At 38.8% G+C, this 14,760-nt stretch overlaps 2 protein-coding genes across 2 annotated transcripts in view; both read left to right on the top strand.

Moving 5' to 3' along the window:
- Positions 1-4,114, top strand: part of tbck (TBC1 domain containing kinase) — a 39,134-nt gene extending 35,020 nt beyond the window's left edge. Inside the window, exon 26 of the mRNA XM_079278790.1 lies at positions 3,131-4,114. Within this exon, the coding sequence (XP_079134916.1) occupies positions 3,131-3,241 (111 nt within the window). The 3' untranslated portion in view covers positions 3,242-4,114. The remainder of the gene's footprint in view (positions 1-3,130) is intronic.
- A 1,850-nt stretch (positions 4,115-5,964) lies between these two features.
- Positions 5,965-14,565, top strand: LOC306785031 (polyunsaturated fatty acid lipoxygenase ALOX15B-like; the record flags this gene model as incomplete). Its single annotated transcript, XM_079279258.1, has 15 exons — positions 5,965-5,989; positions 6,225-6,405; positions 6,740-6,944; positions 7,100-7,181; positions 7,433-7,555; positions 7,660-7,763; positions 8,099-8,265; positions 8,433-8,576; positions 10,506-10,709; positions 10,908-10,994; positions 11,264-11,433; positions 12,798-12,919; positions 13,059-13,159; positions 14,052-14,222; positions 14,386-14,565. The coding sequence occupies exons 2-15, from the start codon at positions 6,250-6,252 to the stop codon at positions 14,563-14,565; spliced, it is 2,016 nt and encodes a 671-aa protein (XP_079135384.1). The 5' UTR covers positions 5,965-5,989; positions 6,225-6,249.
- Between the last annotated feature and the right edge of the window lie 195 nt (positions 14,566-14,760).

Raw genomic sequence — 14,760 nt, 5'->3', positions numbered from 1 at the left:
TCTGCAGACTGAAGTGTAAATACATCTGTTTGTGAACTGCTCATGTATCAGAACGTGGTCATAGCTCTACTATTTCGATAAATAGAAAATCTGTTAGTGTAATTATGTTTCATCATTATCATCATTTTGTATTCAGTATGATGATTGATCACCATCTTTATCATCAGACAAGCAGGCACGTATGATGACTATTCAACCTCCCCTCCCCACTATGGCCAAACCCATACTTGAAATTCCACATCTGAGGTTCAACCTCAGTAATTCATCAGACCTTTCAGTCGTGCAGGTCACAAAAGTAAAGGTCAATAAAAGGACTCGGGTGTGCTTAAATGCCATCCACATCTCTGTGCACCAGACCAGCGGCATTATCATTAACTCAGGGGCAAAGCAATGAATGCACTCTCTGTGCACAGGCTCTACTGCGCACCTTTAACATTTAATACCTATTGGTGTTCAGAAGTAAGCCTGGTTCTTCATGCTCTGTTTTTATTTTAGTCGGTTGATTGAATCCGATTTTTTTTTAACTGTACTCCTAAACCACTTGAATGTGTGAGCGACAACCCAAGGCTGACAAAATAAGCTTTGTTTTGTTGTTGCTTTGTGATAGACACATGAATAAAATGAAATAAATTAATCTGGTCAATTAAACATCACAGTTTTTAGTCAGAGGGATTATTTTTGTACATAAATTGTTGCTGGGTTTTACTCCGTATTTTAAAAAAATTTAAATTTCTATGTCCATTATGTTTTTTTAATTTTCTATTAGATAATTAGACAGCATGACTTTTATGAGCCTGTGAGCCTAGGCTCAGGACAAAAAACATAAAGTTACAGACAGATTGCCAAACACATTTGTAGATCGAAGCCATGGCAACAGGGAAGCAAAGTAGCCAGTTGAGAGGTGTGCTTAAAAGGTAGAACTAAAGAATTGTGTTTTTCCAGCTCTTGTGAAAAGCATACTTTTCACTCATTAATAATTAAAGTTATTTACATATATTTTATATATACATTTTTAAGGTTCTTTCACCTTTGTTTAGACCACTTGTATTGACTGTATTTGACTGACTTGACTCCCCTGTTTGCTTCATTGCACCTCATAGAGCTCCACAAAATACACCTCTATCACAATAAGTACGGTAGTTTGTGAAGTCCTGTGACCTTGCTTATTTCACAGCATGACTCCAGCCTCCTTCAACCTGAGCAGAGCTCGAATGCAAAAAGCCAAAATAACTGAACTCAGGGACTTTTAGGGCAATCTCACACATTTAGGATGTTTTATTTGTTAACATAAAGGAACTCAGTTTTGCAATGAGCTCATCTGTGAAGCTCGACTGATTTTGTTTAAATAAAACTTCCGGTTTTCACATGTAAAGCATTCAAGACTATCTTCAGTCCAATGAACTGTGTCCCATAAATAACACCATGTAAGCATTAATGTTGAATGGCCGGACATCTATATAGATTGTGAGATAAACTACCAGGCTACGCATTCAGGTTTGGTTAAACTCCTAATGTATAGTGCCTTGCATAAGTATTCACCCCCCCCTTGGATGTATCATCCTTTTGTTGCTTTTATACATGAAATAATGGTCAGTATAATTTGACTCCAGCCTCACACGTGACAAGAATTTGCAAAAAAAAACCTTTAATATCAAAGTCAAAACCGATGTTTACAAAATAATGTCAATTCATAAAAAATATAAAAGGTAAAGTAAATGATTACATAAGTATTCACCCCCTTCAGGTCAGTGTTTAGTAAATACACCTTTGGCTGCCATCACAGCACTGAGTCTGTGTGGATGTGTCTCACTCAGGCTGGAACATCTGGACACTAAGATTTTTCTCTATTCTTCTTCAAAACAGCTCAAGCTCTGTCAGGTTGCTCAGGGATCGGGCGTGAACAGCTCTTTTCAAGTCCAGACACAAATTCACGATTGGATTGAGGTCTGGGCTTTGACTTGGCCACTCCAGAACATTCACCTTGTGGTCTTTGAACCATTTCTGTTTCGCTTTTGCTGCATGCTTTGGGTCGTTGTCTTGCTCATAGGTGTCTTGTCCCTCATCAGTCCTCTTCTTGCCCGGTCACTCAGTTTGTGAGGACGGCCAGCTCTAGGAGATTTAAACAAGTGCCACACTCCTTCCATTTCTTAATGATGGACTGAACTGAACTCTGTGGGATGTCCAGTGAGTTGGAAATATTTTTGTAGCCATCTCCTGACTTGTACTTTTCAATGATCTTTTCTCTGAGTTGCTTGGAGTGTTATTGTGTCTTCATGTTGCAATTGTAGCAGGAATACTGATGAACCAGAGACTAGACCTCCCAGACACAGGTGTGTTTATACTACAATCACTTGACACACATCAACTGCACTCAGGTGATCTCCATTTCACGACTTGTGACACTGCTGGCATCAACTAGCTGGACTTCTGTTGAATTAGGTCAGTCACTTTAAAGGGGGTGAATACTTATGCAAACACTTATTTTACACTATATATTTTTAATTAATTGACATTAGTTTGTAAAAATCAGTTTTCACATTGACATGAAAGAAGCTTTTTTTTTCAAATTCTTGACAAAAAAGCCAAATTATACTGACCATGATTTCATGTATAAAAGCAACAAAAGGGGAAAACATCCAAGGGGAGTGAAATCTTATGCAAGGCACTGTATGACACAACTAAAGTTTATTCATCAATGTGTCAGTTTATGTTCTGTAATACCAGTTGTGTATGATGAAATCTTACATTGTCATCCAGAGGTTTCACAATTTCACTTTACTTCCTCAATCTCAGTTTCTGTCTTATGTCTGCTCCGACACACAACATTTACAATGAAACACACACACACACACACACACACACTCACACACACACACAATGTTCCACAGACATCAAAGTGTTTTCTAATTGTTGAAGGGCTGTCACATTTTATACTTACATGTATTACCCCTAGCCAGTTGGCCAGATCAATCTCGAATTTGTAAGGACGGCTTTGATACACTGATGATTATTTATCATGTGTGGTAACTGCAAGAGTTAACTCAAGGAAACAACACTGATGTTTGAGTTGTTTGAGGTCATGAGAACTTTCAATTCCTGAGAACCTTCCCTTTTTTTTTTGTCCTCCTAGTTTGCAGGACACCTGGTTAAGGTAAATTTCCAGCGGGTTTGTATCCTGGATGGAGGGATCAACAAGCTGAAGCCCACTGGAGTCCTGACTGTCCCCTCCCCTCAGATTTGACTCCGTATCTCAGCTTCACACTAACAAAAGGAGCGAGTGTATATTGCATTTTGAGCCGATATTGAAGCAAAGAAACAAATTTAGACTTTCTTTTGAACTGTGGTGTAAAATGAAAAACACCATTGTAATCCACTTCTCAACACAATTTGATTTCATCACCAAATATTCTTTCAGGACCCTTTTTACATTTATTGTCTCCAAACAAGAATGATTGAATCAGTTATTTTTTTCTGAATCTACTGCTGTGTGTTGTAGTTGCTTTGCACTGATAAATGGAGCTGCCTGTGAATATATATATATAAGATGTATGTCAACCTGTCTGTTCTGAGTCAGTTGATCTAAGGAACTGTGTTGTATACTCAGTGGTCACTCTATGAGGTACACTTGTGTGAACCAATCCAATTTGTTCTGCCATAAAGTCGACTTTAATGTCTATAATGTTAATTTTTTGACACTGAAAGAAATATGTTGTGTTTTAGTAATGATAAAGCCATCGTTAATAATGGTGTTGAACCTGACTACACTATATTCAGAGGTGACAATAGGGAGGAGTTAGAAACACCTCAATATGGTCCACCATTTCCTATGACCTCAGTAATAAACATATAAATGAATGAACTAATTTCTGACAATTTCAACAAAACTGGACATTATAAGCTCTGCAGAGGTAGATTATATGGCAGAGCTGTTGTATTAAATTGCATTAGATTGTACAGGTGTACAAAATCAAGTGGCCACTGAGTGTATGTTTGTGTTCGGAACAATAGAAATAAGTCAGTGATTTGTGCATTTGGTGATTTAATAACTTTGCCATTACCTTGTTTACCTGTCACTGAATTGTCCCTACTAGATTTTGTACTGTATGTATTTGTTATCCCATAGAAACATGTTACAGTTGTTTTTAATAAAACTATCTGATGAATAATTGGATAAACAGTGTCGGTAAATGCTTAGTTTGTTGTTTTATAATGTTTTGATGTTCTGAGAACATGAGGCGGACACTGCACTCACTGAGCCACAGAGTGTTCCGACCATTGATGGCATCTGTTCAGGTAGTCCACGTGTAATTGGAAAGATTACCCAAAATGTAAACAAGAAACTGCTAAATCCCGCAATCTCAAAGAACAGGAAGTGTGCCATCTTCCGCACTGTCAATAATTCAAGAACAGTGTGGGATCCTAAAGTTAAATGGATTGAATCGTATTTGATAAATAGATCACAGTATGTCCAAATACAGAACTATCAATCTACCGCCCTCCACTTGTCCACAGGTGTCCCACAAGGATCTGTCCTGGGCCCACTGCTGTTCTCTTTATATATCAATGATCTGCCATCAGCATGCCCTGACACCAACATCCAAATGTATGCAGATGACACTGTGATTTACTTGCATGGTAGTAAAATGGGACAAGTGGCAAATGAACTTACTAACTCCATGGTTCATGTAACTGCATTGTTAAAGCAATGCTGTTTACAACTAAACGTATCCAAAACAGTGTGTATGTTTTTTACCAAATCAAACTGGTAGTATGAGAGCCGGATGTTTTTGTATCTGGGGAGAGACTACGGGTTGTACCTGACTACAAGTATCTCGGAGTACTTTTTGATTCCAAATTATCATTCAAATCTCAGGTGAAAAAGGTCTGTAACCGGGTCAAATTTAATCTATCAAATTTCAGGTTCACACGAAACTACATGTCAACAGAGGCAGCTAAGACATACATCCTTTCTATGGTTGTTTCCCATATCACTTACTGTTTAACAACCTGCTCACAGACTAGTACCACTACTCTGAAACCACGACAGTCATTGTATAAACGAACACTCAAAATCCTTGATAAAAAATCTGTTCTTTCTCATCATTGCCCTATACTAAAAAAATATAACTTGTATAGTTGGGAGAACATGATTAAATATGTGAATGTCTGTCTCGTGTACAAGATTATACATGGCTTGACCTCTCCTCCGCTAAAGAAAGTTAGTTAGTACTCAGCTCTGTCAGCACTAGATTGTAACTGCATCTCTGTCTGTGTTGAACTGTCTGTTGTCACCTGTCTGTCTTTCTTGAAATTGCCGGTCGACCCTCATCTACCTGCATGCATGTCTTTTATTGTTGTTAGCTGTGTCTGACTAATTTATGTATTTCACATACTCTGCATGCTTTTATGTTTTGTGCCTCTGACATGGATGTTTTTTAGTGTCTCAACAACTACAGCATAATATTGTCTTTAGTCCATGTTTCTATTTTAACATAGTCATCCCTCATTTCATTTGCGTTGTGTGTGTTGACTTTGAGAGCCTCTGTGTTGCATGTCTTGTTTGTACTTGACAATGTATAACGGTTTTATTCTCACTTTTTTCATTGTTTGTGCACGCATTGTAAAGTGTCAAAATTGTATAACCTTTTAACTTTAATATTGTCTTCTGTTTTTTGGCTTATTTTTGTAACATCTGGGTCTTGGGACTACAGATGAAAAATAGCCAAAAGGCTATTTTTCATCTGTAGTCCCAACTCTGGTGCATTTTGCAGAAATGTTTTTATTAATGTGCGTGCACTGTCCCATATCAAATAAACCAATAAATTAAATTCCATCACCAGAAGTAACTATTTACTGTCGATACTGACTCGACACTCCCACAAAACTTGACACTCCCACAAAACTGTGTATAAAATGAGAATTCAGTGTTGATTACTTTCAGACATCAAGAGAGCAGTTCATCAGAGAAACTTCTTGGTCTCATAAACTGGTAAGAGAGACACTTCATTCAATTATTTTTAATTCAATTCATTACATTTTAAAGATTAGACTGTAATAGATTGGCGAGGGGAAAAAAACATTTAATGTTAGTTCTTATATCTTTTGCTCATGCCATTTTAATTGTGATACCAGTATGTTAAAGTTTCTTTGCACTAAGGTTCATCTTGTAACAGTTAACCTGATCATTATTATTATCATTGTTATTATTTTTCTCTCCCCACCAGGATTCCTCTGCTTGCCAGTGTGAAAATGGTGGATTATACAGTGACCGTGGCCACTGGCGATCTCGCCTTTGCCGGCACGTTTAACAATATCTATATTAAGCTGGTGGGCACAGATGGAGAGAGCCAACGCACCTGGCTCGAGAGCCTCAAAGGGGCTATATCCTTCGGCACTGCAGCAGTAGTAAGTCTGAAATATCCTTCTCTAAATGTATAACACTCTTCTTAAACTTCAGATTATTGAATTGAATATCAATTTCGAGAAGCTGATGTAAACCCACGTCAACTCACACTGTGCAACAACAGGATATGTGCTGCTCTGTTACTCTTTAACTTACAAAGGTGACCAAAGCAACTAAAAAAAGTCTACATAATGAGCTCCAAATAAATATTATATTCATGCATTGTATACATCTTATATTCTCCATCCTTCTACATTCAGTATTGTATGCTAACTATTGAAATATTACAGTTCACTTCTTGGTTAAATACGCAACCCATTTCTGTTATAACTCCAGGTGGCCAGTTTTACTGTGTCCTGCCCCGTCTCCATTGGAAAGCTGATCCTGATTGAGATAGATAAACAGCCTCACTTCATCTTCCCTGAAGACTCTTGGTTCCCTGCCAAGGTGGAAGTGAAATCCCCTGAGGGTGACACCTACAACTTTCCCATCTACCACTGGATCACTGACAGTGAGGTGCACCTCTTCAAGGAGGGAACAGGTTTGTGTGAATTACACTTGTCAGACATCCTGTACGCTGTTCACTGACCACAGAAGACATAAAAGAAGGAAATGCTGGTCTATAAGGAGGCTGGAGTAACCAACTCGCTGCATTTATCAACAATTTTAAACCTTGTTGTTATTTCTTTCTTCAAGCGCTGAGAGTCTTTGAAGACAACCATCATCCTGGCAAGGAAATTCGGGAGCTTGAAATCTTGCAGCGAGGTGAAGACTATCGGTGAGCAATCAGAGTTTATACACTTTTCAACTTTATTAAACACCCCAAAACTAACATTCATCTACGCCCTTTGGGTGAAAATTAACCACCATATGACATTGTTACACTTGCCAGGGCTTATTGAAATGTATTTTGCAAAATTGCAATTTTGAAGTCAAGTTGAGTATGTTATGCTTCCATACAAACTAAAACTCCTTATACATTGGTATCTGTGCAAAGTTCCTCATTATCAGCTCTTCTCTATTTACCAGTTGGGATGTGTATCTAGAGGGAATACCCCACTGCATGAGGTCAGAGGGCCCTCGTGATCTGCCTTATGAGGTCCAGTTCTCCTTCACCAAGATGGCAGAGTTTCGCTTCACTGCAGCCATTGGGTGAGGGCTTCAATTCTGTCAGATATCTATCTATGTAACTGTACCTGCCTATGAACATGATTTAAGGAATAATAATAAAGCTAATTTATGCTTTTATTTTCTAGGCTGGTTGAGCTGGAACTGGAGAAATTGGATCAGTCCACAAAGAACTGGCATGATATGGATGCTATCCATCGGGTGTTCAGCAGCAAACGGACTAAGATATCAGGTACTATCATGGCAGTTTAATGAAGTACTTGTTATTGTATGCACGATTCAACTATGTTCATTCGGATATTCATGATGCTAACTGACACATGTTATTGTTTTTATTACTTGGCTTAATACAGAGGGAAAAATGTCACAGAAGGAATCGTTTAACAGTATTTAATTGCATACAATCAAGACTTTGATACATAACTATAAACAGTATCCAACCATGTCTGTGACTGCAGTCTGTGCAACACATTGTTTCCACTTTCTAGTTTCACATACAGTGTAGACTAGAGTGAAGCTGATAACTGCGATTGAGGAAGATTTTCGAAGTTTATCTTTTTTTTCTAGACTATGTCCAGAAACATTGGAAGGAGGACGCTTTCTTTGGCTACCAGTTTCTAAACGGTGTCAACCCCATGTTGATCCAACGTTGTTCAGTCCTGCCCAACAACTTTCCTGTCAGTGATGACATGGTCTCCCTCGGTGGTCAGCGTAGCTTGGCAGATGAAATGGAGGTGAATGTCTTGACTTTGATTGATCTTTGAGTCATATTTTGTTCCATGACATGTTCAATTTGAAAAAGCATGTTGCACTTACATTCACTAACGTTTACTTTGTATATTTAATATCCACACTGTTTGCATGTGAATAGAATTTTAAACAGAATTTTTTTTTTAAACAGAAAGGAAACATATTCCTGTGTGACTACAAACGTTTGGATGGTCTGAAAACAAACATCATCAACGGGAAGAGGCAGTACTTGACGGCTCCCCTCGTCCTGCTTCACAAAACACCTGATGATCAGCTGATGCCAATTGCTATTCAGGTGAGATTAACACTCAAATAGTTCACAGTAGTGATGACTCTTCCAGGACGAACAGACATGCAACACTATAGATGTCATATGTACAGAGAAGACAGAAATACCTTTCGTTAAATTACACAAATAGAGTGCAAACATATATGAATAATGTGGATCAGCGAAGTCTTTTCATTGCAATTGGCAGATCGCCTCCCTTTTCCCTCGGCCAGACATGAGAATTTAAGCATGAGAGCAGGGATTCCCAAAGTGTGGTGCGTGCACCCCTGGGGGTGCGCGAGCTGCCTCTAGGCGGTGCGCGAGAGGGAAAATGTAATGGTGGTCTAATGGTGGAATAATTAATATTAAATATAATTTTCACAAAATAAAAACATGAATGTAACAGACTGTCTCATGTTTGTCGTTCTTCTGGTGTTGACAATGATATGTCCCTTGAGGGTTGCCGTAGCGAAGGCGCAACCCCCGCCTCTGGCCAAAGGAGAAAACAATAATAAAGAGGAGTAGCCGTGGGCTGATACAAGATGTCTAATCTCCCGACTCCAGTTACTACTGTATGATAAGTGGCCTTATACACGAACCCAAGACGCTCGGTTACATGCATTATAAAAATCCCCCTTGTAAGATTTTAATTTAAAATTAAAGACGTACAATTTAATAAATAAATGCACTTCTGCTCCTGCCGCCAGACTGTCTTTTACGTACACTAGCTAGCCTAGCTTGTGCAGCTAACTTCATTCATTCAGAAACATTCATGCAAATATGATAAACTGGCTGAAAATCGGGAAAACTGTCAGGTGGGACATCTAAAGCTATCAGTTATAAAAGAGGAGAGATACAGAGAGAGAGAGAGGGGAATCAGAGGCGAGAGGAACGGAGAGTTGCGTTGGGGAGAGACCGGGAGAAGAAATCGAATGGGAGTCAGAGAAAGATGAGACGGAGGAAGGAGGAAGGGATTGCACAGACAAATCGGGAGCACATAGGCCCATCGCGGAGTCAAGGTAAAAAAAGAGGAAATGAGAGAGCATCAGACTGGGGGGAAAAAAGAGGAAATATGATGAAAATTCTCTGTGTCTGGGCTTCACTTGGATTGCCAATGCAGATTGCCCAAAACCACAGTGCGTGGTGTGCAGTGAGGTTCTGGCTAACAACTGTCTGAAACCCTATTATTTACGTCGCCACCTGAACACCAAGCATGCCAGTGCAAGTCAAAAGCCCCTTACATTGTTTATATCGAAATTGGAGGAGTTACAAAACAGCCAAAAACAACTGCAGTCTCATTCTATGTATGGTTAATTGTAAATTAAATGTGATAATCTGCCTCTGAGTCTGTGCGTGTGTCCTCACCATCCTTATTGCTCTTTAAAAGTGACGCCTTGTGTAACTGAAAGTTATTGAACCTTTGTTGCAGTGTTTCAGGGCGTTTTCACACCTTCAGTTTGTTTGCTTTGTTCTGATTCAGGGATTAATATGATACAATGTTGCAGTTGCCCCTTTGTTCGGTTTGTGTTCACACTGCAACATTTAACAGCGGACTAAATATTGTAAACAAACGCCACGCGCGAGCAAACTATTCTCTCATTGGTCCGATTTCTATGTGCTATAAATATGCTCTGTTGCTCCTTTTTTTTTTTAAGGTGTGTGGGATTGGGGGTGCGTGAACCCGGTCGGGATGTAGAAGGGGGTGCGCGGCCTAAAAAGTTTGGGAACCGCTGCATTAGATCATTGAAGTCGGGTTTCTGTTCTCAAGTTGACCCTGTGCTCTGACATGGGAGTCAAAGAACTTATTCATTTGCTCTTAGAGATCAACAGAGTATCTCACTGAAAAGCAGATGAAACATATAGTAAACATACAACAATTTCAGAAAATCCTTTAACGTGATTTACCACTATTTGTAATATATTGAATTAACCACACCTCCCTTCCTTCTCCTGCAGCTGAAGCAGACTCCAGCAGATGATAATCCCATCTTCTTTCCTACTGACTCTGAGTACGACTGGTTGACGGCCAAGATTTTTGTGAGAAGTGCAGATTTCAACGAGCATGAACTCAACGTTCACCTGCTGCGCACTCATTTGCTGGCTGAGGTTTTTGCAGTGTCACTGCTGCGCAACGTGCCCATGGTGCATCCGCTGCACAAGGTAACTGAAAGGGAGAATACGGAACTTTTACTGGAGTTGTAATTTTTTTTAAAGTTACTGATTTTTGTGTCTTCCAAGGATGATGAATCATAATGTTAGTGTGTATATATTTTCAAAAATGTGACACGGCTGAATGGTATAGCAGCATCAATTCATCTGTGTGCTTTGAAGTTCACAGAGTTTTCCTCTTTCTCTCAGCTCCTTGTACCTCACACTCGCTACACTCTACAGATCAACAACTTGGCTCGAAAAAATCTGATATCTAAGACTGGAGTTTTCACTAAGGTACGGAAAGACAAACACCTAAATACCTAAAAAAAAAAATATATATATATATATATATATACATACATACATAGATACATACATACATACATATACATATATATATATATATATATATATATATATATATATATATATATATATATATATATATATATATATATATATATATATATATACACACATGACATTGAATATATATATATATTCAATGTCATGTACATTATTTATCTCAAACTATAATCCTTACATATTTGAATGTCTCCTAGTTTGCAGCTTCAGGTGGAAAGGGTGTGAAGACACTCCTGAAGAGATCACTGTCCTCAGTGACCTACCGCTCCCTCTGCATACCGGACGACATTGCTGACCGTGGGCTGGAGGATGTACCGAAGTTCTACTATCGGGATGATGGACTCAAGCTTTGGGATATCATCCACAGGTAGTACAGGTGTCCTGGTATTGGAAAACAAGAGCTCTAAATCCTCCCCTCTCTACTAGCTAGCTTTTATTATCTTATGTAACTCAGCTGGTTTCTCATAAAAAATCTGTTAAGCTGCAACATATGTGTAATGTTTTTCCCTTCTTTGCCCTTTACAGTTTCTTTGCAAAATTGTATTCAGTTAGTCCATGTTAATGCAATTTCCTACGAACAGTTTAACTTGAAACATGCGCCATAGCAGTCACCAGAGGCACTGCTGCAAGTTAACAATGCCTCAAAATATATCAATACAGTAAATGAGTGATCTGCCTCTTGATTGAGTAGATTGGCAGTTGGCTGTAAAGTTTTCTGAATGAACCAACCTGAACTACTTTGATTGAGAACTTCTGCGAGATTAGGGAAGGGGCATCCCTACCCTTCAACATTTAAGGCTTCAGTTTCAATAAAAAGCAATCATTAGTGGTTAACACAAAGACAGGTGATGTCTGAATGTAATAACTTGTATTGTGACAGAGGGCACTGTAATGGATTTACAGAATATGAAATATACATTTATTTGCAGGTTAATTGAAAGGAATAATTCAACACATACAGAGATACAACTTTTTACTTTCTCTCCAAGAGTTGGCCAAGAGATGAGAAGATCAAAACCACTCTCATGTTTGTGTGTTAAGTATGAAGCTCCAATGAAGAGGTGATTATCCTAGCTCAGCACAAAGACTGGAAGATCTCTCAAAATTTTAAAAATGGGCCTCCCAACATCTGTAAAGCACCTGAATTAACATTATTTCATATTGTTTGTTTAATCCTGGTTATTTGTCATCATTGTGAGGTTGCCACACAGCCAGAAGATTCCAGGAAGTCCCTGCACCTGGCAACTGTTTACCAAGAATGAAATGTGGCATGTAACAAATGTATTTTCTGTTTGTATAAAGTTTAAATGAAATATATAGAAATGGAATAGAAATTAATACAATTTAGATGTGCTGGTAAGTATAGTTTAACTAAATGAAGCTAGCCAGCTAAACGTTTCCCGTATTTATGCTAAGCTATTGCCACCAGGTTGTAGAGCTATACTTAACACACAGATATGAGAGTGCGATTGATATTCTCATCTCATTCTCAACAAGAGAGACAATGGGCAAGTTTCAGAAAATGTCACATTATTTCTTTAAAGTCGTTTGATCTCCTGTGTTGAATAAGCTGTTGCACCAAATTCTTAACAAGAACAGAACTGATTATTCCAAAGAGATGGCCTTAAATTGTCTGACAAAATAATGTCTTACTACTACAGTGTGTATTTAAAAAAAATAGCTAATTCAACTGGGAATGTGTTTAACATAACTTATCCACATTTGTCAAAGGTTTGTGCAGGGAGTGCTGAGCTTCTACTACAAGAATGACACTGAGGTCCAGAAAGACTCTGAACTGCAAAAGTGGATTTCGGACATTTTTGAACATGGATTCCTTTCCCAAGCCGGCAGAGGTGGGCTTAAAAACAAGATCAATCTTAATGATGATGAATGTGCACATCAATCATTCTATGATCTTAATGCAAACAGAAGTCAAACTTAAATGTTGTCTTCCACACATCTTAAATGCAGTTTATTCCCTCTAATTCTCAGGAATTCCAGAGAGCTTCACCACCGTGGCTGAGTTGGTCAAGTTTGTCACCATGGTGATCTTCACCTGCTCAGGACAGCACTCTGCTGTGAATGCTGGACAGGTGAGGCCTTTTAATTCAGTTATAATAATGTTCTTTTTGTGGAATGGGTTCATGAGGTTTTTACTGTTAGCAAGTCTAACATAAACAAGAGTCTACAGCCATGCTAGCAGGACTGTGAGGCTGCACTTTGGCACGGTGATGCTTTGAGCTGAAAACAACAAATGCTGAAAAGCATGTTGCCATACTAACCTTTAGCAGGTATAATGTTGATAAGATCACATTACAGTCATTTAGCAGATGCTTTCATCCAAAGCGACTTACAATTCAGTCTATCACATCTCTACACTGTAGGCACAACTACGGGAGCAATTTTGGGGTTAAGTGTCTTGCTCAAGGACACGTCGACATGCGACTAGCAGAGCCGGATCCGGGGATTGAACCGCCGACCCTCTGATTGACAGACGGCCCTGCTATCTACTTAGCCACAGTCGCCCACTGTGGCTATCACAATCACAATCTTTGTTTACCATGTTAACATGCGAGCATCAGCAAGCTTTTTCTAATCAGCACAAAACACAAAGTACAGCTGAGGCTGGTAGGAATGTCATTACTTTTGAAGGAATTTGGTTGTAAGAGTATTGGACAAATAAAAACTTTGATCTGATCGATGAAAAGTCATAGGATCACCAAAGTTATTACAGTTCGTCCTGAGGTAAATCTAAATGTCTGAACCAAATTTAATGACGATCCAGCTGAAAGTTGTCGAGACATTCCTCTGAAAGCCAAGAATGTTCTCCTCATGTCAGCACGAGAGGAAAAATCAGTGGATCACCAAAGTCATTAGGATTCATCCTCTGGGGACCATGAATGTCTTTGTTCCAATCCAATATTTCAGTGTGGACCAAAGTAGACTGTATTAATCAGTCATCTATCAATCATTCATTCATCACAGTATGACTATGGTGGCTGGATGCCCAACACTCCCCTCACCCTACAACGTCCTCCACCAACCACAAAGGGGACAACAAGTGAGACCACGATGCTGAAGACATTCCCTGATGTCAACACCACGGTTCATGGAATGGCGGTCGTGTGGCTACTCAGCAAGCAGTCCACTGACTCTGTAAGTGCTCAAGTCTTTAATCACATAACTTAAATTCATGTTTAAGTTGTTTTAAGTTTAGGTCATTTGTGTCCCGCCAACTAAAACTGTACATGACTGTATCTTGCCAAAAGTCAGTTTTTATCACTCTAAACATTTATAAATGTATCATTCATGTCATCAGGTCTTTCTTGGCAAGTACCCAGAGGAGCTTTTTAGTGAGAAGATGCCCTGCAAGCTGATGGAGGATTTTCAAAAAGATCTTCATGAGTTAAGTGAGGCCATCACAGACAGAAACGAGGATCTGGACGTCCCATACACATACCTGGATCCAAAGGTGGTAGAAAATAGTGTGGCCCTTTGAATATCAGAAGGTGTGACCTCCACAGATGTTGGCCAAATTCAACACTGCATGTGATTGTTGTATGCTGATTGATTTCACTGAAGTAAAAATGTATTGTTTTAAATCATAAGCCACATCTTATATTTTAAATTTGCTTTTCCTTTTTCAAAACAAGAATGATTTTATCTGTTATTTTTTCTGGGACAACTCTGCAGC

The sequence above is a fragment of the Melanostigma gelatinosum genome, assembly GCF_949748355.1.
Source record: "Melanostigma gelatinosum genome assembly, chromosome: 11".
NCBI lineage: Eukaryota > Metazoa > Chordata > Actinopteri > Perciformes > Zoarcidae > Melanostigma > Melanostigma gelatinosum.
The sequence above is the reverse complement of the archived record's forward strand: the minus strand, read 5'-3'. Positions and strand labels throughout refer to the sequence as shown.